This window comes from Grampus griseus (genome assembly GCF_964374135.1).
Source record: "Grampus griseus genome assembly, chromosome: 16".
NCBI lineage: Eukaryota > Metazoa > Chordata > Mammalia > Artiodactyla > Delphinidae > Grampus > Grampus griseus.
The window spans coordinates 49,799,207-49,827,116 of record NC_139010.1 but is presented as its reverse complement, the minus strand read 5'-3'; the positions used below and the strand labels follow the sequence as shown (position 1 = coordinate 49,827,116).

Sequence of the window (27,910 nt, the reverse complement as noted above, 5' to 3'; positions counted from 1 at the left end):
GATCTGTGCTTTCTATAAAATGCAAATAAATTCTGCAATACTTGGAAAGACTGATCTTATGAGAGTAATTGTGAGACTGGCCTGGCTGTCTACAATTGGTTGGCACTTAGTATTGACACTGATTTCCATATTCCTAGGGTTTACAGGGTAACCAGGATCTTGTGGGAGAACCCAGCACTGCTGACCACTGTGGCCTTTACTCAGGTCTCAGTCTGCTCCCTTTCAGCCCTTCTTTTCTCCTAAAGATCCCAGGGATTTAGCCTGGTTCTTCTCTTCTTTGGAAGATTCCTTCTCTGTAATGAAATGAATGGTACAGACAAAAAGTGTAATTGCCCTCTCTCTCTCTACTTTAATAGCTCCTCTGAGTTTTTTTGGTTTGCTTGTTTTTTCATTTGTCTGGTTTTGTTTTGTTTTGAACCATGAATCATTTTTAAAATGATAATATGTTATAGAACTCCAACAGAAATTTGTGGATTATAATGTTACAAGGGGTATAGAAGTCACTGCAAACAAATTGTTTAAAGACATAAGCACAATTTCATTGTTTTAAAATATCATGTAAGTGTATCACAGAACAACCACAAACTCAATAATAAGCAATGTTAAAATAAAACAACAAAAGCATTTTCAAATCAGTAAAAGCCAAAGTTCTTGCAAGGATTTATGTAGCCATACATGATGGACTTCCCCATCCTTACCTCTACCCCTGCCACCCTCTGAATCTTCACCTGGAAGCCTCCCCTGCCCCAATATTGACAGGGCAAGCTCCCCCATTTCCTTCAGGACTCAATTGGCCCCTTCTTTGTGACAAAGTGAAAAATGGCCTGCTGGCAGTTAAACTATTAAGAGGGAATGGAATAGAGAGCCCAGAAATAAACCCACGCACCTATGGCCAATTAATCTCTGACAAAGGAAGCAAAAATATACAATGGAGAAAAGACACTTCAACAAGTGGTGCTGGGAAAACTGGACAGCTATATGCAAAACAATGAGATTAGAACATTTCCTCACACCATATACAAAAATAAACTCAAAATGGATTGAAGACCTAAATGTAAGACCTGAAACCATAAAACTCCTAGAAGAGAACATAGGCAGAACATTCTTTGACATAAATCATAGTAATATATACATATATTTTTAGATCTGTCTCCAAAGGCAAAGGAAACAAAAGCAAAAAAAGGGGAGGGGGAATCTAGTTACACTTAAAAGCTTTTGCACAGCAAAGGACATCACTGACAAAATAAAAAGACAACCTATGGAATGGGGAAAAATATTTACAAATGATATGACTGGCAAGGTTTTGTTGCCTTTCTCCTGAAAACCTTCCAATGGCTTCTTATCTTGGTCAGAAGAAATAGCAGAGTCGTTACAATTGGCCCCCAAGGCACCTCTAGGACTTCATGTTCTACCACTCTCCACCACGTGCATTCTGTTCCAGCCACGCTGACCAAATTTCGCTTACTAGAACCTACTAAGAATATTCCTGCCTCAGGACCTTTGCATTTGCTATACGCTCATCTCAGAATGCTCCTTCCCCAGTATCCACATGGCTCTGAGTCACCTCCTTTTTGTTTGTGCTCCGGTGTCACTTCATCAGAGAGTCCTTTCCTGATTACCTTGTGCATAACATAGCACCCACCTTCATTATCCCTTTAGTTTTTTATTGCTCTTCATAGCACTTTCCATTACCTCATTTTTTAATTTATTCATGGTGTTTCTTCCCATTAGAATGTAAGCAGGAGAAGAGGGCTCTTGTTTGGCTACTATACCCCTAGTGTCTTAATAATGCTAGGCATCTTAGCAATAAAAATAAAATGTACAGTAAGATTACTTTGCAGCAGGCACACCGCTAAGAGCTTTATCCGTAGCATATAATTTCTTTTCATCCGTAGAGCCTATGTTTTCCGTGCTAGGCGCAGAGAGTGGCGGCCCTGCAAGAGCCCCTGGGGCAGAGCCGGGGGCAGCCGCTAGGAGACCGGGCGGGTGCGGCCTGCAGGTGTAGCTGGTAATCGACTCCGCCGGGGAGGAGGCCGCAGGGCGCCGCACCTCTTGGTCCATGGCGCATGCTCCGCTTCAGCGGCGGACCCTCTCAGAAGCGGCGGCGGCGCTAGGCCTGGGCGGTGTCTCAGCGGCACTTCCCGGCGGCCGGCTGCTCTGATTGGGGGCGCTGGTAGCCGGAGGCGGGAGCGGGCCCTGGCGTCCAGCCGTCACCGCCTCCTCCAGGTCCCAGCCGGGGACCCAGCCCCGCGAGCTGGCACTGCGGCTGTGGACAGCGGCCCGGGAGGATTGCTCAGGTGAGTGCCGGCCCCGTTGCGCTGCCAGGTGCGGGTGCCGCAGCTTCGGCTTCCCCCCACGGGCTCTGAGGCCAGGGCCCCGCACCGCTTCCAAGGCTCATTCCAGCCGGCCCTGAGCCTCCGCACGCCGGCAGGACTCTCTGCGCTGGTCTCCGGCGCGTCTTACCTGGAGCACCTGTGGATGCCTCTTCTGCAGGTGGTCGCCCGAGGCATCTCGCGGTGACCCAGGAATTGAGGGCTGTCTTGAATTTGCCTGCTGTTTCCCAGGTGCCCTCGGGTTTCCTGGGCAGGCGCGGTCACCTCTGGGCTGCAGCGATACGCAGGATTTCTGATTCCCAGCTTCCCTCACCTCCTTCCTCCTTGTTCTTTACTCCTATTAACTCCCCCAGGCAGCCTGCAGACCACTCTAACTTGTTAGTCAAGGTGTGGTCGATAACGGTTTGACATCGGTCCTGGTGAATATCTTGGCGATACTATTTAACCAGTTGGCATTTTGCTTCCAGTACTTAACTTGGGTGAGGCTCAGTTTCCTGGAAAAAGGACCTAACGGTACTGCAGAGAGTTGTCGGAGGCGTAATTAACATAGTAGGTCGGAAGCGCTGCCTGCGGAAGCCTGGAGCATAGCAGGAGATTAAATGGGAGCGGAAATTATTAGTGGTGGTGTTATTATTAGAAAGCTGAATGACAAGCTGCTTTGGAGCTTTTCTTCAGCCACTGAACTCTGGACTGCCCCGATCCCATTTTTCAAAATCTGTCTTGTGCATCTACACTTTGCTAGGTCCTGGGGGTTCAGAGTTGACTCAGATGCTGGCTCTGCCCTTGGGCTGGGGTAAAATGAAGACAGACAAGTACTTAATTGGATTGTTACAGTATAAAAAGGGTTGAGATAAAAGTTGCTAAGAGAGCCCAGCAAAGCACATTGCATGCATCCTGGAGGAGGCTTTTTCTCTTTTGAACTTCTCAATCCTCATCCTTATGACAATTACTGGACGAGTAGGTTGAAAAACTAGTGTTTTGTTGGAAGGAAAAATCAGCTGGGTGACATTTCCAGTTGAGTGGCTTCAGCTGTTATCTTCCTGGAGCTTCCATTGTGGACAGCTGGCCCAGGTCCCGGAGGATAGGCCTGAGTGGAAACGCAGATACTGCCAGAGGCTTCACTGTTTCAAATTGTGGTTACAGACTTTCACTTTTCTTTTCAATATACTCCTTATTCCCGAGTAATAATGGGCTTTTGGAAGGTTATATTTATAATAAAAGGTAGCCCGGAACTGTACAGCCCTTCCAACCACTGTAGAGAAATACAAACTTATGAGTAAGCACAGTGGGCTTGCTTTGCCAGTAGAGACTCAAGATAACATCCCCTCCTGTCTAGAATTTCCAGGTTCACCACTGCTGGGAGAAATCACTGTAGCACCATCAAGAGATGCACCGACAGAAGGGAGTCAGTTCACTTTTGCAATCTTCTGAGAACCAATTTCTTAAGACTTGTGGAATACTCAGTTTAAGCCCAAGACTTAAAAACAGCTGTATTAAAAAAAAAAAAAACAGCTGTATTGTATTACTGACGTACAATTGCAGGGCATATTTAGAATGTACAATTTTATGTTTTGATATGTATACACATGTGAAACTGTGATACGTTCAATATCATTAACCTGTTCATCACCCCCAAAAGATTTCCCTTTGCAATGCTTAGCTCCTGGCCCTCGTCTCCCCAGGCAGCCATTGATCTGCTTTACGTCAATAGAGATAAGGTTGCATTTTCTAGAGTTTTATAGACATGAAATCGTACATATTTATTTATATGGTCTGGCTTCTTTCACTCACCATAATTGTTTTGAGATTCATCCATGTTATTTTATGTGCATTCCTTTTTATTGCTGAGTAGTGTGTATATATCACAATATGTTGACCCATTCACCCATTAGGGGCATTTGGGTTTTTCCAGTGTTTGGCTGTTGCACAAGTCTTTGTATGGGTATACACTCATGTATCTTTTTGAATGATTATATTTATTTTAAAAAATGTGGGAGGCCTGGGCTGTTGTCCCAGCTTTGCCTCTAACCATCTGGGTGTCCTTGGAAGAGTCACTTCATTTTGCCTTTAACATCCATCTTCAAGGTCTTTGCTACACTATGATTTTGTGCCATCACTGCCAGAAACTAGATGGTCTTTGGTGATGGCTGGAGGGTCTCAGAAGCAAAGAGGGGTGGTCTTCTTTCCCTCTATTGCTCTTGCAAGCTCTCTTTTCTTTCATTACACTTTTTCCCTTGGGTGTAATTTTATGCACGAAGGGAAGTGAATAGCTAGTGGGAGCAAGAACTCATATCGCTGAACTTAAAAGTGTTTAAATTACAATTAGGAAAAGGTGGGAGGTTAACAGTTTCTGGAATTTGGGGGATCTTCCTTTTTCTCAACCTATTCTCTTCTGAGTCCTTCTTTCTGCTATTTCTCTGGGAACATTATGTTTAACCACCTGGTGAGGAGGTGAGTGGGTGTTCTGGGCTCCAAATGTCACATATTAACTGGGGGTGGCGGGTGGGAGGTTTCCCAGTAAAAGAGAATTCCTCAATTTTTGCTTCGAGGTATGGCTTGAGTCATTTGTTCTATATTTGCCCTTTACCTAACTTTTACCTGACCTAAACCTGGTTCAGAACTTTGTATGGGAGCATTATTTACTAACATAATTTTGTGTAGTAAAACTTTGTGTAGACAAGTAACAGCAGACTGTTTTATACAGAATGAAAATGTGGCTCTGGTGTTTGGTGGTCTGTTTGGTCCTTGGGACCCTGCATTCCGAGGTATCCAGAGGGAAGCTGGCACCTGTGGATCCTGAAACAAACATGAATGTGGTAAGTTTCTCAAAGTCATCTGTTTTTAAAAGCGCATCTGTGATCAATGTTAATTATTTTCTGAAATCCAGTTATGTAGCTACATGAAGCCACAAAGTCTATTCTCTTTGTATCACATTATGTTTTTCCTGTTCTCCGAATCTTAGATTCAGCTAGCTGGACTTTACCTAAAAGGTAATGTGTATTTTACAAACCTCATTTGCTGTTAAAACATATACTTCTTAGTAAGATAAGTGATATTTTTATACATTCATTTCATTTTTAAGTCTCACTGAATTTGTTTAAACAACAATAAAAAAAAGTGTCAAAACTTTGAAAGAATGTTAATACTCAATGTGCTGAACAAGGCGGATTACCAATGTCCATAGTTCAATACAAAAATCAAAGTATCTGAAAAAAAATTTGTTAGAACAAATAAGCAAAAATAGTCCCTCGAGTAATGAAAACATTTCAAAGTTATTAATCTTAAGTAAACAATTAAATCTGGCTATACCTTATTTAGGCATAAAATATCAGGAAAGTACATGTTGCTACAGAAAACAGCAGCTTTAAAACAGATGATGCAGTGACGCAACTGAAGAATCAGGCAACCTTGGAGATGGAGATAAATTTATAGTCAGCCAAGAGAGTATGACCTGATATCTGGGTCTTAAGGTTACATTTTATTTCTTGTCCCAGATCTTTTCTTTTTAAGTTTTTTTAAAATTGAAAGCATTTTTATTTTAAAATTTTTTTCCTGTAAGAATGATAAACTTAAATCCTTTCAAGTGTTTGTGGTAGAGAGAATAATGAGTACTTATTTACACTAAGTCTTCTGGATAATTGAGTTATCCATATGCCACTGAGCTCCCAATTAACAATTGCCCCATGGATTAATTGGTACAAACTGTTATGTATAAAATAGATAAACGAGGATATGTTGTACAACACAGGGAATGTAGCCAATATTTTATAATAACTATAAATGGAATTTAACCTTTAAAAATTGTGAATCACTGTGTTGCACACCTGAAACATATAATATTGTACATCAGCTATAACCTCAGTTTAAAAAAAAAGAAAACAAAAAACAATTAATTGCCCGATGGATCTTTCCTTATGGAGTAGTGAATTTGATCATAATTCCTTACTTTTCCTCTTTTCTCTCCAGTTTTATTGAGATATAATTGACATATAACATTGTATTAGTTTAAGGTGTACAACATAATGATTTGCACTATGTATATATTGTAAAATGATTACCACAATCATTTAATTTATTTATTTATTTAACATCTTTATTGGAATATAATTGCTTTACAATGGTGTGTTCGTTTCTGCTTTATAACAAAGTGAATCAGCTATACATATACATATATCCCCATATCTCCTCCCTCTTGTGTCTCCCTCCCACCCTCCCTATCCCACCCTCCCTATCCCACCCCTATTTACAATAGCCAGGACATGGAAGCAACCTAAGCGTCCATCGACAGATGAATGGATAAAGAAGATGTGGCACATATATACAATGGAACATTACTCAGCCATAAAAAGAAACGCAGTTGAGTTATTTGTAGTGAGGTGGATGGACCTAGAGTCTGTCATACAGAGTGAAGTAAGTCAGAAAGAGAAAAACAAATAGCGTATGCTATCACAATCATTTTTTCTTTTCTTGTTCAACTCTACCTTGACATTCTAGTGTAGTTTTATTGGTCCATTGGTTAAAAACAGATTAATACTTTTTATGCTTCATTTCCCAGGATGGGGTCTCTTAAAACAAGGAAAATGGTAGATTACAGTATTACCTGGCATATTTAGAAAAGAAAGAAAGAAGTGTTTATTTGTACCTGGGAGCCAGGATGGAAACAAAGAAGCCCAAAGCTATGGTAAAATAAGACACACTTGGCGTAGAACATGTTAAAATGGTTTAGCTGAACATCTGTGAGTAGAACACAGAGGTAAAACAAGGGGAGGATTTACTTTTGCGATGGGATGTTGGCTACTAGATTGAGCAGACTGCAATTTCAGTAACAATTCATTTCTTAAGGAAAACCTGGAGAATGTCATTGACACTTTGTCTTCTCCTTTGCTCCACAGAGTGAAATTATCTCTCACTGGGGATTCCCTAGTGAGGAACACCTAGTTGTGACAGAAGATGGATATATTCTTTGCCTTAACCGAATCCCCCACGGGAGGAAGAACCATTCTGACAGAGGTATGGGTGTTTTCTGTGGTGAGAAAGGAAAGCTCTGAAAATTTAACAGCATTGCTGGAATTTGGTTCTTTTTTTATGTCAGTAACCAAGTTCAGATTTAACTTGAAAACATTGAAATGGGATTATTTTTTAGACCAAAGTACTCAACATGTTACATTTATGCAAGGTGTATAAAAAACACTTCTTCGGGCTTCCCTGGTGGCGCAATGGTTGAGAATCTGCCTGCCAATGCAGGGGACACGGGTTCGAGCCCTGGTCTGGGAGGATCCCACATGCCGCGGAGCAACTAGCCCCGTGAGCCACAGTTACTGAGCCTGCGCATCTGGAGCCTGTGCTCTGCAACAAGAGAGGCCGCGATAGTGAGAGGCCCGTGCACCGCGTTGAGGAGTGGCCCCCACTTGCTGCAACTAGAGAAAGCCCTCGCACAGAAACGAAGAGCCAACACAGCCATAAATAAATAAATAAAAATTTTTTAAAAAAGGCAAAATTCCTTCCTTTTAAAAAAAAAAAAACACTTCTTCTTTTAAAGAAATAAGGACAAGAGTCATCTAATTTCATATTTCGCTTAAAGGTTCGAAGGTCAGGTTTGTTTGAGGATATGCTAAAATCTCTGCTTTCTTTGTTATAAGGAAGCATTTCATTTAATAAAATGGTTTGAGCATTAAGTAGATAGCTCTTGCTGTTTGAAAATTACTTAATTTTTTGAATAGGTAATGTATTCCCATAGTTCAAAAATCAAAGAGAACAAAAAGATACACAGTGAAATACCTCCCTCCCATCTCATTCTCCACCTCCCTAGTTTTTTATGTATCTTTCCAAAATCTCTTTATTTTAAATTTCTTTATCTCTCAAAAAATCTCTTTAGAAGCAAACATAAATTATTCTTTTTCCTTGCTTCCCTTTTAATATAAAATGTGGCTTATAATGCACATTCTTTTGTTCCTTGAATTTTTTACTTAAGATTTTGGAGATTTTTCCATACAATACAGAGAGCACTTCATCATTTATCTCTGCTGATACATAGTATTCCACTGTATAACTGTACCATGATTTATTTAACAAGTGTCCTATTAATGGGCATTTAGACTATTTCTAGTCTTCGATTAACAAATATTGCTGCTGTAAGTAACCTTGTATGTGTGCAAGTTTATTTATAAGATACGTTTTCAGAAATAGAATTTTTGGGTCAGAGGATATATGGATTTGTGATTTTGATAGATATTGTTAAATTGCTTTTCATGTGGTCTTGTTCTGGTAATTACTCTCATAAGCAATATATGAAAGTTCTTATAGTTTTGGCTTAAAATATATACATATTTTTTCTTTTTCTTATAACTCAAGCAAAACTGTGGTTTCCAATGCGGATTGAGGAATTTCTAGATAGATTACTTGAACTTGTTAGATATCAGAATAAGGATCTGATCCTTAGTCAATCATCTCTCCAGATGTAGCTTATTTTTTTTCTTTGAACATTTTCTGATTTTAGAAACTTAGGAAATGAAGGTGAGACTAAGGTAATTGGATAACTATCTCTTCTTCAATTAAAATTTTATGTGAGTAGAAAATTTTTATTCAAAGCAAACTTAAAAGCCCTCTGTGTTAATGTGAGCTTTGTATCATTATATGTTTTTCTCTTAATATAATCTGATTTATCCATGTTGTTCTGCCATAAATTCTAGCTATAATGAGCCTTTCAGTAATGTTACCTGGTCAAGACAGCCAATGCTGTTTTTGAAATTTAATTTCTAACTCTTGAGAGTTTTATGATTTACAGATCCTCTTAAAAGCATGTTACAAAATGAGCAATGAGTTACAGCAAGGGCTTCTATTTTTTCTTCTGCTCAAGACACACAAAACGTATTTTATTTCAGAGTGAACATATGATCTTGATTTCCTTCCCTTTTTTTAAAAGAAGTAAACCCTGTATACAGATTTCGGATCCCATATAAAGAAAAATAGGTATTGATATTATTTCTCTTAAAAGTGGTTAGTTGACTAATAATTAGTAGTGTGAGCCATTGTTAAAAAATGCAGGGAACCACAGTAAAAACATGCTTAGAGAATGTGCCTCCTCTTCTTTTTCTATATCCACCTCTAGGCTTCTCTTTCCTACAGCAATTAAAGCATATAGTGCCAGATGCCCTATGGTGTGTATCTCAGCCACTGCAGGTGAAGGTGCTATGCCCTGGGAAGTGAGCATCCTTTTTTTTTTTTTTGCGGTACGCGGACCTCTCACTGTTGTGGCCTCTCCCGTTGCGGAGCACAGGCTCCGGACGCGCAGGCTCAGCGGCCATGGCTCACGGGGCCCAGCCGCTTGGCAGCATGTGGGATCTTCCCGGACCGGGGCACGAACCCGTGTCCCCTGCATCGGCAGGCGGACTCTCAACCACTGCGCCACCAGGGAAGCCCAAGCATCCTTTTTGATTTGCTCTCAGGTGGTAGGAAGAAGAATCAGGAGAATTCCGCCTGCCCCTAAATACTTCTGTGCTTTCTCCTCTGTGGGCCTTGGATTCTTCATCTGTCAAAACAGTCGATTGGCTGGGATGATCTCAAAGTTCCCCATTAGTCTTTATCACTCTCTGGTTCTACGGGTTATATTCTATATTCATTCATTTATTGGCAGGGGTGTGTGGATTGGGGCAGTGGATACCCTTGGTTTTCAGAATGCGGAACAGACTGAATGCACTCTGAACCAAGTCTGGTGATAGCATTAAGTCCCCACCCTTTTCCTCTGTTCTGTGAGGCCTCCCTGTAGAGGATCAGTGGTATGTATATAACACCTGCTGTGAACTAAGCTCAGAGGCGAGTTTTGGAGGAAATCTGTGACAAGTGACTTAGTTATCTAAAGGAATTTGTGATTCTCCTGAAAACTGCATAGGTGTTTCTCTGATGGTTTGCATTTCCATGGTCCAAGGCAGAGCACGGAGCTGAGGCTCTCGCTGTCCTTCACTCCCATTCAGGAGCAGTGTTGTCAGTGGTACTAATTTGGCTTATTTAAGCCAGATAGACAAAAAGAATACACACAATCCTTCACACCCAACATGGAACCCAGCTCATCCATGCCCCTTCCTCTCCTGACTCCCCCTCTATTAATCACACCCTTGTCCTCCTGGACCTAGACCAGAAACTGCATAGTCACTCTTGACTCCCATCCTGGAAGAGCTGTCAGGTCCTCTCTAGGCTCCCCTGTTATATGGCTTCAGTTCAGCCCTTTCTTCTCTTCGCCAGGCCACCATCGTACCTTATGCTCTTGTGACCATTTACTTGGCCATCTGAAATTAAGCTTAGAACCTGAGAGAGAGAAAGAATTTCAAAACAGGAATAGGGAAATTCAGTCTGCTTATCTTTTAAGAAATTAATGCTTTTAAGAAAATAATGCCGTACATCTGTACTATTTATAAGTCTTTACAAGATACGTTAAAACATTATTCATTTATCAAGGATGAAGTGAAGCTATTCCTCTTACCCTTCTTAATGTAGTTTTTCTCAGTTTTTGTGTTCTTCTGTGATGCTGTAACCTTACCCCTGGGTTCAGGGGTGCTAACAAAGGCATTCTTGTCTGTGGATAGTTGCTAAGTTGGAGTTTCTGTGCGGGGGCTAGAGCTGGGGATCTCCTATTCTGCCATCTCGCCGATGTCACCTCCATTATTTATTTATAGGTACCACATTCCTTGTGGAACCTTAGTTTAAAGCTGTGTGGTGAGGGCTTCCCTGGTGGCGCAGTGGTTGAGAGTCCGCCTGCCGATGCAGGGGACACAGGTTCGTGCCCCGGTCCAGGAAGATCCCACATGCTGCCAAGCGGCTGGGCCCGTGAGCCATGGCTGCTGAGCCTGCGCATCCAGAGCCTGTGCTCCGCAACGGGAGAGGCCACAGCGGTGAGAGGCCCGCGTACCGCAGGAAAAAAAAAAAAAAAAAGCTGTGTGGTGAGCATCTTTCAGTCCTGTCTCAGTGACCCCCTCTGATTGTATGTTGAGCCTCACTTGGGGATCACTGGAAGTCTTTTATGATCACAGAACTTGGCCACATGGTTCCTCTACCCATGCCAACTGCTCTCCTTTCTGCCAACCTCCCTGTTCTCACCCGTCTTACGTAGTTTTGCAGGATTAAGCTTCGTAGAGCGCAGGTATAATTATATGATATGGCCACTCAGCAATCTTCATGAGCCTCATAAATGAAGATAACACCATTCCTTAATATTTTGTCCTAGCTGTTGTCTTTACTGTTCACCTCATTTTATACAGCAGTGGACCTTTGAAGTTCACCATGGATATGTGCAAGAACTTCATGATTCCTCAAACTAGTGATTACAGTTATAGGCTATGATGTTACGGTGACTTCCTCTGTAGAATGGGATAGAATACCTCTTTCACAAGGTTTATGAGGAGTGCTTGAGAACCACTGGTTGCCAGCTGTGTTTACCCATCATCTAAGAAACATTTATCATTTATCAACTGCACAGGTTTAAATTGGCACCATAGCCAAATTGCAAATGGTATAACTGAAGTTGTATCTGTGATAAGTATCAAAGAACTGCTCTCTCACATGCTGAAATCCAAATGAGTTATTTCCCTTTTGCTAAATTCTCCCTGGGCCTCAGCTGGTGACACAACCCTCTGGATTGGTGTTCACTCTGCCCACCATCTTTATTTCTCTGGATTCCTAAAAACATTTTTTTTTTTCTGTCCTTCCAGCCCCACCCAGCTTAACATGCTGCTTGAGCATGAAGGAGACACACTTCCTCCAAACTCCCAGATGCCTTGCTAACACCCCTCCTGAGGTGTTTTTCTTCCTCTGCTTCGGGGTTAACTCACGTGTGTACTTCTCTCTCCCCGCCATCCCTCCCTGCAACCACTCTTTGAAGGCAGAGGCTGTGTCTTTGTCACCTCTGTGTTCCTCACAGCAACCAGCAGCACCAGGTTGCCTGCGTGGGTGGCCTAATTAAGAGATATATCGGGCAGTCTTCAGAATTGGGATTCTGAAGTGCATGAAGGCAATGGATCCTCTCTCTAGTAAAATAAAATAGACATTTGTGCACACACAGATTTTTTATTAAGATGCAGAGGTTGTGTGGACTCAGTAAAGAATCCCCTGATTTATTTTTATTTAAAAAAATTTTCTTTATTGAAGTAGAGTTGATTTACAGTGTTGTGCCAGTCTCTGCTGTACAGCAAAGTGAATCAGTTATACACATATAGACATTCTTTTTTCATATTCTTTTCCATTATGGTTTATCACAAGATACTGAATATAGTTCCCTGTGCTCTACAGTAGGTCCTTGTTGTTTATCCATTCTAAATGTGATAGTTTGCATCTGCCAGCCCCAAAGTCCCAGTCCATCCCTCTCCCTCCCCTTCTCCCCCTTGGCAACCACAAGTCTGTTCTCTATGTCTGTGAGTCTGTTTCTGTTTTGTAGACAGGTTCATTTGTGCCATATTTTAGATTCCACATATAAGTGATATCATATGGTATTTGTCTTTCTCTTTCTGACTTACTTCACTTAGTATGATAATCTCTAGTTGCATCCATGTTGCTGCAAATGGCATTATTTCATTCTTTTTTATTCCATTGTATATATGTACCACATCTTCTTTATCCATTCATCTGTCGATGGACATTTAGGTGGTTTCCACGTTTTGGCTATTGTGAACAGTGCCGCTATGAACATAGGGGTGCATGTATCTTTTTGAATTATAGTTTTGTCCGGGTATATGCCCAGGAGTGGGATTGCTGGGTCATATGGTAATTCTATTTTAAGTTTTCTGAGGAACCTCCATACTGTTTTCCATAGTGGCTCTACCAATTTACATTCCCACCAAGAGTGTAGGAGGGTTCCCTTTTCTCCACACCCTCTCCAGCACTTGTTATTTGTAGACTTTTTAATGATGGGCATTCTGACCGGTGTGAGGTGGTACCTCATTGTGGTTTTGATTTGCATTTCTCTAATAATTAGCGATGTTGAGCATCTTTTCATGTGCCTACTGGCCATCTGTATGTCTTCTTCGGAGAAATGTCTTATTAAGGTCTTCTGCCCATTTTTCAATTGGGTTGTTTTTGTTGTTGTTGTTGAGCTGTATGAGCTGTTTGTATATTTTGGAGATTAAGCCTTTGTCTATTGAATCATTTGCAAATATTCTCTCCCATTCCGTAGGTTGTCTTTTCATTTTTTTATGGTTTCCTTTGCTGTGCAAAAGCTTGTAAGTTTGATTAGGTCCCATTTGTTTATTTTTGTTTTTAATTCTATTGCCTTGGGAGACTGACGTAAGAAAACAGTGGTACAATTTATGTCAGAGAATGTTTTGCCTATGCTCTCTTCTAGGAGTTTTATGGTGTCATGTCTTGTGTTTCAGTCTTTAAGCCATTTTGAGTTTATTTTTGTGTATGATGTGAGGATGTGTTCTAACTTCATCGATTTACATGCAGCTGTCCAGCTTTCGCAATATTACTTGCTGAAGAGACTTTTTCCCATTTTATAATCTTGCCTCCTTTGTCAAAGATTAATTAACCATAGGTGTGTGGGTTTATTTTTGGGCTCTCTATTCTGTTCTATTGATCCATATGCCTGTTTTTGTACCAATTCCACACTGTTTTAAAGAATCCCCTGATTTAGGCAATCCTTTGTCTGTCTGGTCAGACCTCTACTAATTAGGAAGCTTGAAATGTGTATTTAGAAAACTGTTAGTGACCTGTGGAGTGTATGTGGGCTGTTTCTCAATGTTAAGCAAACTTCTCTATCAAGTGTTGAGCTACCCCTACTTTGCACTAACTCCAATAAGGGAATTGAAATTCAGAAATCCATCCTTTATAGGGAAGTGGTTATATTTTAATCTGCTCAGCCTTATTTCAGAAAGTCACGGGATGCTGGCACTAGAAGGATCTCAGAGTCCTGCCTGGGCCGGCAGTTTGGAGAACTTGCATTTTTTTTTTTGCGGTACGCGGGCCTCTCACTGTTGTGGCCTCTCCTGTTGCGGAGCACAGGCTCCGGACACTCAGGCTCAGCGGCCATGGCTCACGGGCCCAGCCGCTCCGCGGCATGTGGGATCTTCCCAGACCAGGGCACGAACCCGTGTCCCCTGCATCGGCAGGCGGACTCTCAACCACTACGCCACCAGAGAAGCCCGAACTTGCATTTTTAACATAACTCTAGTGGATTCCAAGGGAAAATCCTTGGGTTTGGGAACCCAGGTTCTAGAGCAACACTCTCATTTTACTGGGCGTGACTGTTAGGTTCAAAGAGGGAAGGGGATTTGCTTTAGGTCAAAAGTTAGTGGCCCAGCCAGTTTGACTCCGGGTTCAGTGTCCTTTGAACTGGAGTGTGCGGCCTTACGTAGTAAGTATTGAGCAACTTGATCCTATGATAGCGTATTTATTTGTTGGTTAAAACAAAGAAATAGAGAAAGGCCTTGCCTAAAACACATAAAATAGCAACAGTAACGACGAGGCCGACTTACTTCTGCCTAACTAGGAAATAAACTGTAAAATAAAGCAATCATCAAAAAAAGCACCAACCGTGGAACATTTATGTCTGAAAAGCAGTATGTGTCTGATGGCCTGGTGAGTGAGTTCATTCTGGAGTGTGAGTAATTGCCTTCGTGCACAAACAGGGTTTTTGAACTTTGCCGTGGGGTTGCCCATTGAACTTTTTGAGTCATAATTGAAAATTCACAACGTGACTTGTGAGTTAGGTTTCGGGGGGAAAGAGCATCAGGCTATGGTTTAAAAAAAAAACCTTGGTTTTGACTATACGTTTTAGGTTTCTGACCAATTTCTGGGTTTTCTGTTCTTCCCTTGTACGTGGTTCCTAAGGAAACCATTTCCTAAACGCAGTGCTCTAACAAGCTAAACAGAGGCCTTGATCAGCTGGGATGTAATTCCTCGCCTCCCAGTGGCACTGGACAGACGTAGGGCCATTAATCAGTGCCCGGGCTTGTTGACTCTAGCTCCCTGAGCTCACTCCCAGGCTCACTTGGACCTTGATGGTACACGGGGCAGGGGGCTGTATTCAGACCCTCTGCGTAACGGAGCATCACGAGGCAGCGTCAGCTGCACAGCACAGCTTGTCTCATATTGGCCGGTGGGAGCTGGGGCTAAGAGTCAGAGTGGAAGGGAAGAGAGCGCTGTGCCCGGCACCCCTCCCTCCTCCAGTACTCCCTCCCTGCCTGCTGCCTAACCTCGATGTCGCTTCAGGGAGGAGTTCCCCAGCTCTCACACCTGCTCAGGCTGACCCCTGGCCACGTATTCTCATCGCTCTTTGTGTGTTTCCTTCATAGCACTTAAGACAGGTAGGACAATAAATAATAGCATATTCTGTCAGGGGTGATGCTTATAACCTCGATCCTCCCCACTAGACCATGAGCTCTCGGAGAGCCCAAACCTTTTCTGATTACTCGATGATCTCTCCGGCCCAAGGCTTCAGTCTACCTGCTTCTACAGTCCTGGTCCTCCTGGGGACCGGGTTGACCAAAGCATCTGCACTTTCTAGTGTTCCTTGCCCAAGAGCACGTTGAATTAAGGATCCCCCTGAGCTCAGAGGCACCGTACCTCTGTTTGAAGGCAGGCTGTGGTAGCAGAGAAGGGCAGGGGAAGCAGAAAGGCAGTTTGGCATGGAGATAACAAGCACTTTGGTGTCACGTAATCACATGGTTCCCGTTTCCACCATATACTAATTGTATTTACATCCTTGGGCAAATCATTTCTTTTTTCTATGCCTCAGAGTCCCTGTCTGTAACGTAGGAAGGATAACTTAAATGACGTAGTGCCATCCTGGGTACACAGTAAACTCTAATTAAGGCAGTGCCCTGGAAAGCACACATGGTATATGTGGGGTGGGTATCTCTGTGTGTGTGAATATGCGCTGTTGGGTGTTTTTTTCTTTCTTTCCTTCCTTTATTCCTTCATTATTGCTTTTATTCATCAAATTTGCCTGGAGCGAGCACCACGTGGCAGACTCAGCATTGGGCGCCACGGAGGCTGCAGTGAATGAGACGGACCGATTGCTGCCTTCTGGTTGCTTAGCGATCAAAGTGACCACCACTGCGGCTGGTGGGGCGAATGGCATCCCAAGGATGGGGTGTTTTTCTTCCCTGCTCTGTGATCACGGCACTATTGTGTTTCCTTCTGCCGCGGGTCACCCCCTTTCCAGCAGGGTGACTGTGAAATGTGAGTGCAGTGATCTGGGCAGTGGCAAGGTCTGCGTGCCTTTCTGAACGCTTCCTGTGGTTGGGCCACGTGCTGCACTCTGTGTGAACTGTCACATGACTTGTCACACAGCTCTTGGATGTAAGGGCTCTTATTACCCCCTGTTACAGAGGAGGAAACCAAGGTTACAGAGGTTAATTAACTTGCTTATTATAAAGTAGCTGGTGGTTGGTAGTAAAGGCAGGATTCCCATGGCTTGTGATGGCATGTCTGCCCCTTGGGCTCTTAGCACTGCAGCAATGTCTCTGATCAAGGGACAGCGTGCAAAGTGCTTGATTTAGATAACCTGCGTACCAGCTTCCATTGCTTACGTTCCTGGTGATGAGTGCTTTGGAGATAAGCCTCTCCTTATTTCTCCCTCCAGTGAGTATAAGGTGTTGTGGCCGAGCCTTCCCGCTAATGTTATTTGTTGACAGTGTTTTGGGCTGTCTTTGAGGCCCATTCTTCACATTAGAATTAGACTACAAAAATTCACCCAGTCGTCCCCTGTTGTGGATAAATAAAAGTCCACTCTTGATTATTCTGGAGTCGGAGGCCCTAGAGCTACCTTCAGGGGCCTCTTGGGTGCTGGACCCGGGATCTTCGTGTCTGGTTGGCCTCCTCTCTGGGCCAGCCTGGTGCAGCAGAGGACTGGACATGCTCCCCTTTCAATGAAGCCACTTTGAGCACAGCTATGGATGGGCTACGTCAGAAGAGCTGAGGGAGCTTGCCGAAAATAAATATTTCCAGGCTCCGTCTCTGGACTTCCTGATTCCCTAAATCAGGACCAAGGGCAGAAATGTGCGTGGAGCGCCCCCAGATGATTTTGAGATGTAGCCACTTGTAGGAAATAGTGCTTGGCTTGATTTGAAGTGGCCACGTACAAACGGAATATTTATAAGCGCTCCCCCATCCCCTACCTCTTTATTTATTTATTTATTTTTTTCTCAGTACGGGGCCTCTCACTGTTGTGGCCTCTCCCGTTGCGGAGCACAGGCTCCAGACGCGCGGGCTCAGCGGCCGTGGCTCACGGGCCCAGCCGCTCCACGGCATGTGGGATCTTCCCAGACTGGGGCACGAACCCGTGTCCCCTGCATCGGCAGGTGGACTCTCAACCACTGCGCCACCGGGGAAGCCCTACCTCTTTATTTTTGAATGACGTTTTCTTTAGAGTAGTGGTTACAGGCAAGGACTTTAGAATGGGGCTGACTTGGGTTTCAATTCTGGCTCACTGCTTAGGTGATTGTTTCAGAGCAGGTTACCTATCCTCTCTCTCCGGGCATCAGTTACCTCATCTGTACCATGGGGGTGGATCTTAACAGCTCTCTTGGCAACAGTGTAATCCATGTGGAACGTGGTGCATGATAGGTAGCTGTTACTGATGAATAGTAATAATAACAACAAATCCACCAGGTGCCACAGTGCTGGCTAGAGTTTGTCTTAAGTAGTCGGGGCAGATTCAGGAAGCCCCCTGGGCCCTGGCTCTTTGGGTGATCGACAGCCTATCTTTGGCGTGGTTGAACCAGCCCTTGGACTTTGGCTTTGTCCAGTCCCACGGATGGCTGCAGGGAGGTCTAAAGTGAGGGGTGATCCCGACTTTGCATTACTCAGTATGGGGTACCAGGGATGCGTGTGCGCCATAAGCCAGGTCCTTGTTGCCATTTTGTCTAGAACCTGCCTTTGCAGAAGGAGATGGGGGGCCCTTATGCCACTTACAGCCCGTCTTCTAAGCTTTTCTAGAAGATTTTAGGTCATGCAGGCTCCTGCCAAACTAGCAAGCAGCCAGGTCTCTCTCTTCTTCAGGCCCAGGAGACATCCTGCCCGCCTCTGAGTCCTGGTTTGGGATTGGTGGCTGTGCAACTCTGCCCAGGTTACTTAGCCACACTGCCTCAGAGTCCTTATCTGAAAAATGGGGGTGAAAACTCGTCCCCAAATGTATTAGTTTCCTACTGCTGCTGTAACAAACTACCACGAACTTAGTGGCTGAAAACAGCATAAATTTATTACCTTACTCTCCTGGAGGCCAGAAGTCCTAAGATCAAGGTGTTCGTAGGGCTGCCTTTTGGAGGCACTTGGGGAAGATCCATTCACTTGCCTTTTCCAGCATCTGGACGCTGCCCACATTCCTCGGCTTCTGGCCCCATCCTCCATCTTCAAAGCCAGTAGGGTAGCATTTTCCAGTCTCTCTCTGATTCTGACCCTCTTAGAAGGAGCCTTGTGATTACGCTGGGCCCACCGGATAATCTCGGATGCTACCCCATCTCAAGATCCTTAATCCCGTCTGCCAAGTTCCTTTTGCCATTAGCCTTTTCTCGGCTAAAGAATGCCACTTCATGTTGTCTTTCTTCACAGAGCTTGCGTTCTAGTAATGATTTATTACATTTGTACATTTATTATTATTGTGAGTCACTATTATTTATCAGCCATTGTACCATCCCCACTTTAGAAAAGGACATCGATACTCCAGAGAGATTGAGTAAATTCTAAAGGGTTACATATCCAGTAAGAACCAAAGTCTATTTCATGCCAACGCGCTGATCTTTGTGATCTCCTCCTCTCTTCCTCCTTCTTTTGGTTCTTTGTTGGACCTCAGCTGATGTCTCACACCATTTTTGAGCAAGGTGGAGGCCTGTCCAGACACCGCCCTGGTAGAGAAGGCCAGTGCTTGGGAGGCAGGAGGAACTTGCCCGTGCACCCGGTCATCTTCCTCTTGTGAGGCTGTGGGCTCAGCAGATTCATTTTTGGAGGCTGAGTAATCCCCTCCTGGCTTCCACCCACGTTTGGCCCCGTCAGGCAGGCAGCGCCGTGGCGGCCTGTCACCGGGCTGCATTCCTTTGCTGGCTCTGTGCTAACTACGTAGGTGACTGTGAAGAAGTCACTTGCCCTCTCTGGGCCAAGGTACTTTTAGGCCTTTCCCTCAGCCCCCAGCCCTCGTACAGCCAGTTTGGACAAGCTAATTGCAGGGCACAGCAGGAAAGGCAGCCCTTGTCCTGACCTGTTGGTTTGTTGCTCAAAGACAGACCAGGCTGCAGGTGCTGGAGTGTGTGGGCTAGGCTGGTCCTTGGAAGAATTGCCTGAGCGGGCAAGGTTGCATATCGTGGCCTGGCCTCCTGTTCTCTGTCTCCTTCATCCATCTACTAGAGATTCCTTTCTTCCAAGCACTTGGTCCAACTCCCTCCAAAATAGCGTTCTGTCTTTGGCTTGTCATTCCCTGAGGGCCTCTGTATGTTGTGGAATGACTCTCTGTTGTTAGCCTTTCCCATAGCTGTACGTTGTAGAATGACTCTGTTGTTAGCCTTTCCCGTAGCAAAACCGCTAAGAGCATGGACCCTGGCATTAGCCTTATGTAGATTCGAACCCCAGCTCCCCCACTTTTTAGCTCTTATCCAATCTTGTGCAAATTACTTGACTTCTGTTAGCCACAATTTCTTGTTCTGTTAAATGGAGATAGTACTAACTTCATAGGATTTTCAGCACAGTGCCTTAGAGCACAGGGGTGCATAATAATATAGCTAGCTGTTAATTCAATCGGCTTCTCTCAGCAGGATGAAAAGAAATCTGATTAAAGTAATTCACTGGCTCTCTCTCGCCCTGTCACAGAGAGAGTCATGGACATATACACACTAACAAACGTAGTAAAATAGATAGCTAGTGGGAAGCAGCCGCATAGCACAGGGATATCGGCTCAGTGCTTTGTGACAGCCTGGAGGGGTGGGATAGGGAGGGTGGGAGGGAGGGAGACGCAAGAGGGAAGACATATGGGAACATATGTATAGGTATAACTGATTCACTTTGTTATAAAGCAGAAACTAACACAACATTGTAAAGCAATTATACCCCAATAAAGATGTTAAAAAAAAAAAAAAAGTAATTCACTGGAAGGTGTGAATGGCAGTAGGTTTAACCCTCCTAGAGAGAAACTTCTTTTTCCTGCAAATCCTTAAATCCTTGATTGGTGGCGGGATGGGAAAGATGACATAATGCCTTCCTTTCTCCCCACTCGCCCCCTCTTAGGAGCAGGTGGGAGAAGCTGGCAGACATGTGGGTAGGCCCGTCACAGTGCCCTTGTCTATTCTGCTGCCCTTTTGCATTCGCTAAATGCCAGAGGGAAGGGACAAGCAGTTTAGCACACATTTTCCATCCCAGGACGGGATTTGTTAATATTTTCTCTTTGTTGGTGGCCCATCGTGTCTAATGGAATCACGGGCATGGGAAGCCCAGTGGGTTGTATCCTCTGCAGCTTCCTCCTTAGAGGCCCCTTTTGTTCTGGGAGGAAAGGGAGCTGGCCACACCTGCAAGGATGTGCAGCCCTGAAGGAAGTCCTTCATATCCCCTCTATGCGCAGGTCAGACAAGGCACCATGCCCTCCCAGCGGTTCCCCAAGCTGCCTGTGCATCAGACTCCTGTAGGGAGCGTTTACATTTTACAGTACACTCTGGGGTCCCATCGGGCTGAGGCCTGGGATGCGGTGCCAGTTCTCTGCCAATCCAGGCTGCCGTTTCTTCACCCGAACCCTTTGTGGGGCAGTCTGTCTCTTACTTAAGAACCGGCTGGAATATTACTCCCCTGGCTGAGTACTTTTCTCTTTCCTCTGGGCTTTCCTGCGTGGTGGTCTGACCTTTTCCACACTGGGCTAGAAGGTAATCGTGTGTCTGTCTCCTTCACTAGAATGGAGCTCCGTGGGGGAGGGAGCATGGCTTACCCACTTTCGTGTCCCTGAATCTAACACAGTGACTAACACATAGTAGGTACCAGGACAGGTTTATACAAGATGTAACGTGTGTTCTGAATCACTCGATTTCTTTTGACTTCTAGTGCACTGCTTATTATACAGTAGAATTCTCAGTAAAAACTCTTCCGATGAATGAGTAGGACGCAGCTGAGAGGCTGAGGTTGCTGAGATGCCGTTTCTCAGCATGTGCCTTTCCATGCCAGCCCCTTTCCTCCCCTGCTGGCATTTCCCACGAGAAAGCCGTGGGGTCTGCCATATGCTTTGAATTCTTGGCCCGGATCCTCCAGATTTGGAAACACCTGGCTTTCCAAGAACAGATTCACTGTTTTCTTCCTGGGTGCCACCTCTTCTGTCTGTTCATTGAGCTTTTCATATTCAGCTTGAAGTGAGGGATGGGGGAATCCCAACACACAAGAAGAGAATTAGAAAAACAAGCGACTTCGATCCGCTCCCTTCCCCCGTGACAGGTGTCTTAACAAATCACTGAGTTTTCTCCACCACCCCTCCCCCGACACACACTGGATGGCTTTGCTGTCACCCTGGGGTCTGCATGGTCTGGTTGTGCGCGCGCACGCGCGCGCGCGCCTGTGTGTGTGTGTGTGTAGGTGTGTTCTCTTTGTCCTTGTGCAGTTACTTTCATTTTGTAGGTACCCAGCTGATTGTGGCATAGAGTTAATGGATGTCCACAGATTACCCTTTAATGTAAACAGTTTATTTAAATTCCAAAGTAATTAAACATATTTTCTTTGTTTCTTTTTCTATTAAACAGAGACTCTTTATAACCTGGATTGCAGTAGTGGTTGTTTTAGGCAAAGCCAAGTCCATGGAAGTTCAATGTACAGGGAGAATATAGGAACTTTGGGAAACCCTTCCATGGAGTGTAGGGCGAGGGGTCTGGGAATGTTTTAAGCCTCGTGCAGGGGTGAATGGTAGGTACGGGCTGCAGTGGGGGTATTTGCAGGTATTGTTGGAAGCCCCTCAGCCACCATAATTGGCACACGTGCATGGTGGGCACACATGCATGGTGGGCACACATGCATGGTGGGCACATGCCTGAGTTGGCCGCCTGCACTTTCCTGGGCTTCACGCTCACCTCCTGGGAAAGTGTTAGTGGCTCCTAATTGCCTGTGGGAATCCAGAAGTTATTTGTTGGTGATGCTTAAAGAGTTTCCTGGTATATCTTCAACTTGCCAACTCCTAAATTTCTCCCTTGAAGCCTTCTGTGGGGTTAGGGAGGGAAGTGCAGAGAGATTTCAGGGGAATTTGACATATTCCCCATCTAGAAAAGGTAGGCAGAGAAAAACAAATACCGTGTGCTGACACATATGTATGGCATCTAAAAAAAAATGGTTCTGAAGAACCTAGGGGTAGGACAGGAATAAAGACGCAGATGTAGAGAATGGACTTGAGGACATGGGGAGGGGGAAGGGTAAGCTGGGACGAAGTGAGGGAGTGGCACGGACATATATACACTCCCAAATGTAAAACAGATAGCTAGTGGGAAGCAGCCACCTAGCACAGGGAGATCAGCTCCGTGCTTTGTGACCACCTAGACGGGTGGGATAGGGAGGGTGGGAGGGAGATGCAAGGGGAGGGGATGTGGGGATATATGTATACATATAGCTGAAACTAACTTTGTGATACAGCAGAAAGTAACACGACATTGTAAAGCAATTATACTCCAATAAAGATGTTAAAGAAAATAAAAGAAAGAAAAGGTAGGCAGCTGACTCCTGGTCCCTGAAAACTGGCACCTGACCCCCCTTCCAGCTCAGTCCTGGCCTGGCTGCCCCACTCTCTATCCTGCTCTCCCCTCCTCGGTTCTCCCACCCCCACTGAAACCCGTCCTTCTTTCTCAGGACTCTGCCCTGTGAAGTTGGCTGCACAGCCTCAGGTTTCACTAAGTGTCTGAAGAGGCACAGGTTGGAACCAGCACAAGGAATCTGGCCCCCATCGTGCTCTCCTTCTGCCTCGCTCTAACTCTCCTTTCCCCAGCAGGGGCCACCGCAGTGCCCACGCTCCTTCTCTCTGACTGGTGACCAGCAGCAGCACCTCTTGGAACAAGGCAGTCCTGCCCCACTGCTCCCCATATGTTGCCAAGGTCTTTTCTTGCTTAGCCTGACTTTCTGGTCTTTTAAGGTCCAGTCTTCTTCCTCATGGCCCAGCCCCAGAGCACCTTGGGTGTGTGAGAAGTGTCTTAATGTGCCCAAGGAAAGCATACAGCTCCCAGGCGCCCTTCACACAAGTACATATAGTACAGTTACCACGGAATGATAATGCTACCTCAGTCTTGTTTCTGTTTCCTTATTTGCTTTGTGATCTTTTGTGACTTTTCTGATTAGCAAGATATCATGTTTGTTTTGAAGCTTAGTGCTGCTAACTCCTAAACATGATTGCTTTCTAGGTCCCAAACCAGTTGTGTTCCTGCAGCATGGCTTGCTGGCAGATTCCAGTAACTGGGTCACAAACCTGCCCAACAGCAGCCTGGGCTTCATTCTGGCAGACGCGGGTTTTGATGTGTGGATGGGGAACAGCAGGGGAAACACCTGGTCTCGGAAACACAAGACCCTCTCCATAGACCAAGATGAGTTCTGGGCCTTCAGGTATCTTTGAATTGATTATGACGGGGGGTCTTTTCCCTTGGTACCCTCAACATAGACACTGGGGAGGCAAATAGACAGGAAACTCAAGATCATATGATGGGAAACTAATGGTTTATGAAAGGTTTTATGCCTTGTTAGGAATTTAATAAATAGCAGTAAGGTAAATTATAAATAAATGATTACATTTATGGGTTACATTCAATAAGGGATTTTTAGTTATTTTGACATTCCTGGTGGTGCGGGTGTCGCTGTGTAAATTGTATACCATACCCTCTCCCTTCCTCCATAAACACGTCCTGCAAGTATTCACTCCTCTTATTTCTAGAAGTTCTCCTCTTCTCTCTCTTACTTCTGGCTCTACCAGTTGATCACTGCATGATATTAGGCATGTGGCATAAGCCCTGTGTCTGTTGCCTTTTTGTAAAGTGGGGATAATAAATACCTTTCTCATAAGGTCACTGGGGGCTTAAAGGAGAGGATACAAGGAAAGAGGCTGGCACAGAGCCTGGCACAGCGCAAGTGGTGGTTACAGTCAGTACACATGCGTACAGGTTCAGGGCTGTGTCTCTGTACCAGGCATTAGAGAAAGTCAGCACCATGACTCCTTCAGGCTTGCTTCCCCATTTGTAAAACCAGAACCTACTCGAGGCCGTGAAACACAGGAATGAGAGCTTCTACCAAAGGCATCTCCAAGAATATACTCGTTGTTACACTGTTTGTAATAGCGAGAAATTGGAAACTACCAAATGCCCATCAGCAGTGAGTGAACAAATAAAGTGTCATGTATTTACACAATGACCAGCCGACAGCTGTATGTGACGGCAAAGATGAAGTCGGATGCAGAATGATACACGCTGTGTGATCCCATTCATAGAAAATTTCCCACATGGATCAAACTAATTTAGGGTTTAAGAAAGGAGGATAGTGGTTATTTGGGGGAGGCATGGTTAGCAAGGAGCCCAGGGAGGCTTCTGCAGCGCTGGTAACGTTCAGTTCCCTGTGCTCAGGGCTGGTTTACCCAGCTGTGTTCAGTTTGTGATAACTCGTCCAGCAGCACACTTGTATGCTGTCGTAGTTGCATGCAATGTCTCAATGAAAAATTTCCTTGTTTGGATTACAGTTACGATGAGATGGCAAATTATGACCTACCAGCTTCAATTAACTTCATTCTGAATAAAACTGGCCAAGAACAAGTGTATTATGTGGGCCATTCTCAAGGCACCACGATAGGTATGTATAAAATAAAGATGGGAGGTTGATATAATGTTTTATTACAGTTTGTTCCTTCTTAAAAGTGAAATATAAAAAAAATAATGTTCAGATAGAGTTTTGTGTTTGTTTTTTAATGCCAGGCAGAAATAATGAATTGGGCAAAGAATTTTGGTAATATTGAGTCTTCTCTGGAAATTCAGACAAACATAAATAGATGAACATGGTGTATGGTTCCCTTGATTGAAGGAATCAATGTAAACCACAGCGTATTACATATTTTCCTAGTTAAGTGATATGGGGATGTGAGAGAGTAGAAAACAGGAAGTTGTATAAGTGCAGAGACTTTTATAAAGAAAACAAGGAAATACACTGATTTTTTAAAGTGAAGTGGAATAAAGCTAGCTCCAAGGATGCCATAGTACACTCTATTTACAAATAATTTTTTAAAGTCATATATATTTTTAATTTATGCTGATGATAAAAGTATTATGTGTTCATTGTAAACAGAAACAGAAAAGTTAGCAAAGTTTTAAAAAAATAAAAATTGCCAGGAGTTCTCTGGTGGCCTAGTGGTTAGGACTTTGAGCTTTCACTGCCTCGTCCTGGGTTCAATCCCTGGTCAGGCAACTGAGATCCTTCAAGCCACGCGTCGTGGCCTACCCCCCGCCCCCCCGCCTAAAAAATGCTCGTAATTCGAGCAAACAAGAGCTCCTCTGATTAGGGACTAGAGACCTGTCCCGTAATTTATTTAATTCCCCTGTTAGTGTTTCCTATGACTCATATCTTTGTGTTCCTATCACACAATCTTCTTAGAATACATTCCTAGAAGACAGCTATGATGTGAAAGGTAGGAATGCTTTGAAGTGTCTCCTTATGCGTGGTTAAGCTGCTTTGTCCTCACTACCACTCCCCTTGGTCACCTTGAGAGCCTTCAAGCAACAAGTAACATGGACGTAATTGCCCTCCTTACTAATGGACTTAAGCATTTCTTGCATCTATATTCGTTCTTCCATGACTTGTCCATTGGTGTCCTTTGCCCCACTGCTTTCAAAATTGACATTCTGGGGTCAAGTTTAAGGCAAGAAGTGACCTGAGAGGAAGCTAAAAGATATTTTAAAGCTAGAGGATTCTAAATGTGTAAGTTCCTTTCGAGTCCTTGGCGACTGCGTTGAGCACCTTCGTACATCACTCTTGGTGATGGGGGGGGGGGGCAGTAGGGGATGGACACAGTGCGGTGGAGCTGTTAGGAATAGTCTTCGATTCCCTGGCTTACATCATTAAAGGAACGGGAAACATCTTCTGGTTCTAGCAACCCGGATTTCTTCCAGTGCATAGGTAGGCTGAAAATCAAAACAAGCACTTAGCAAAACTTGATTTACTGGTTTAACCAAATTCAGTGTTTTTGCACGTAGGAGTTCAGAGGCCCTTGTTTCAGGAGTTTTGCCTCCTGGCATTGCTTGCACAGGTCTCAGATTGCCACTAGAAGGCGACACGCATGCCTGCCCTTGCCTTTTCAGAGAAGAGTCCCAGAAGATGGAATTCTCTTATTTTCCTTTTGTTCCCACAGGTTTCATAGCATTTTCACGGATCCCGGAGCTGGCCAAAAAGATTAAAATGTTTTTTGCCCTGGCTCCCGTGACCTCAGCCCAGTTCGCTACTAGCCCTCTAGTTAAATTAGGACGATTTTCAGATCTTCTCATTAAGGTACTTGGATTCCCCCCACCTCCACTCCCTTCCCTCACAGATTTCCTTTTTGGTTCTGAAGAATTGGCCTTTAGAGGAAGAAGGTGTGTCTTCCTCCCCTGTGTTTTGCTATCAATGGAACAGTGGGTTTTCCTCTCTCTGTGGTTTTTCTTTCCCCTTTCACCCCTACTTCCAGATCCGGGGGAGCCAGGGAAGGTGTCCTTAACTCCACACTGGAGCTCCCTGTTCTCATGGCTAACACGTCAGTGCAAATCCCCACCCACCTTACAAAGAGAGCATAGCTTAAACCTTAAACCTCCCTGAAGTTGCCCTTTATTCCATAGGGTGGGTCTGTGCTTAGGAGTAGGCAGCAGATGGGAGACAGGCGATGTGCTATTCCACATGCCCGACCCTGACCACACTGAGGGTGATCTATTATATTTTATTATATGGCTCCTAAGCAGAGGCCAGTAACTTCATCGGAGCTCAATGTGTGAACCCTCCAGGATTTGCTCAAGGAGGAAGCAGGTTTTTTTTGTTTTTTTTGCGGTACGCGGGCCTCTCACTGTTGTGGCCTATCCCGTTGCGGAGCACAGGCTCCAGACGCGCAGGCTCAGCGGCCATGGCTCATGGGCCCAGCCGCTCCGCGGCATGTGGGATCTTCCCGGACCGCGGCACGAACCTGTGTCCCCTGCATCAGCAGGCAGACTCTCAACCACTGCGCCACCAGGGAAGCCCAGGAAGCAGTTTTTATGAGGAGTTGAGAGCCAGCTGAGGCCAGATGGTCCGTTACGCACGCACTATCTATGTTTTATGTATGATAGGTGTGTACATACACATATGAAATCCTATACAGAAATATATACTTAACTTATACATATCTCTTGGCCATTTAAGAAATATGTTCACAGGACATATAGACTATACTCTGACCTTAGAGTCTGACTCTCACCTAAGATGGGATTCTCTGTACCAGTGATCAGACAGGCAGGTAAGATGTGGGCCCCTCTAACCACATTTATTTTCAATTCCTTGGATAACAGAACCTTCGATTTTCATTATAAACAATTCAGAGATTACAAATAAAGTACGCTTCAACTACCAAGGCTTCTCCTAGCGCCTTCCTCAGAATTAAGCACCGTGCTCAGCCTGGGGTCTTTTCC

General features: G+C 44.4%; 1 protein-coding gene across 2 annotated transcripts in view; it reads left to right on the top strand.

Moving 5' to 3' along the window:
- Positions 1-27,910, top strand: part of LIPA (lipase A, lysosomal acid type) — a 104,472-nt gene that overhangs the window by 63,748 nt on the left and 12,814 nt on the right. The window contains exons 1-6 of one of the 2 annotated variants that reach the window (XM_082672995.1): positions 2,165-2,297; positions 5,038-5,149; positions 7,226-7,343; positions 23,654-23,852; positions 24,973-25,082; positions 26,632-26,768. In XM_082672995.1, coding sequence (XP_082529121.1) covers positions 5,039-5,149; positions 7,226-7,343; positions 23,654-23,852; positions 24,973-25,082; positions 26,632-26,768 — 675 coding nt within the window. In that variant the 5' untranslated portion in view covers positions 2,165-2,297; position 5,038. Of the gene's footprint in view, positions 1-2,164; positions 2,298-5,037; positions 5,150-7,225; positions 7,344-23,653; positions 23,853-24,972; positions 25,083-26,631; positions 26,769-27,910 lie in introns of those variants that run through there. The other variant, XM_082672996.1, reaches the window with a different exon arrangement.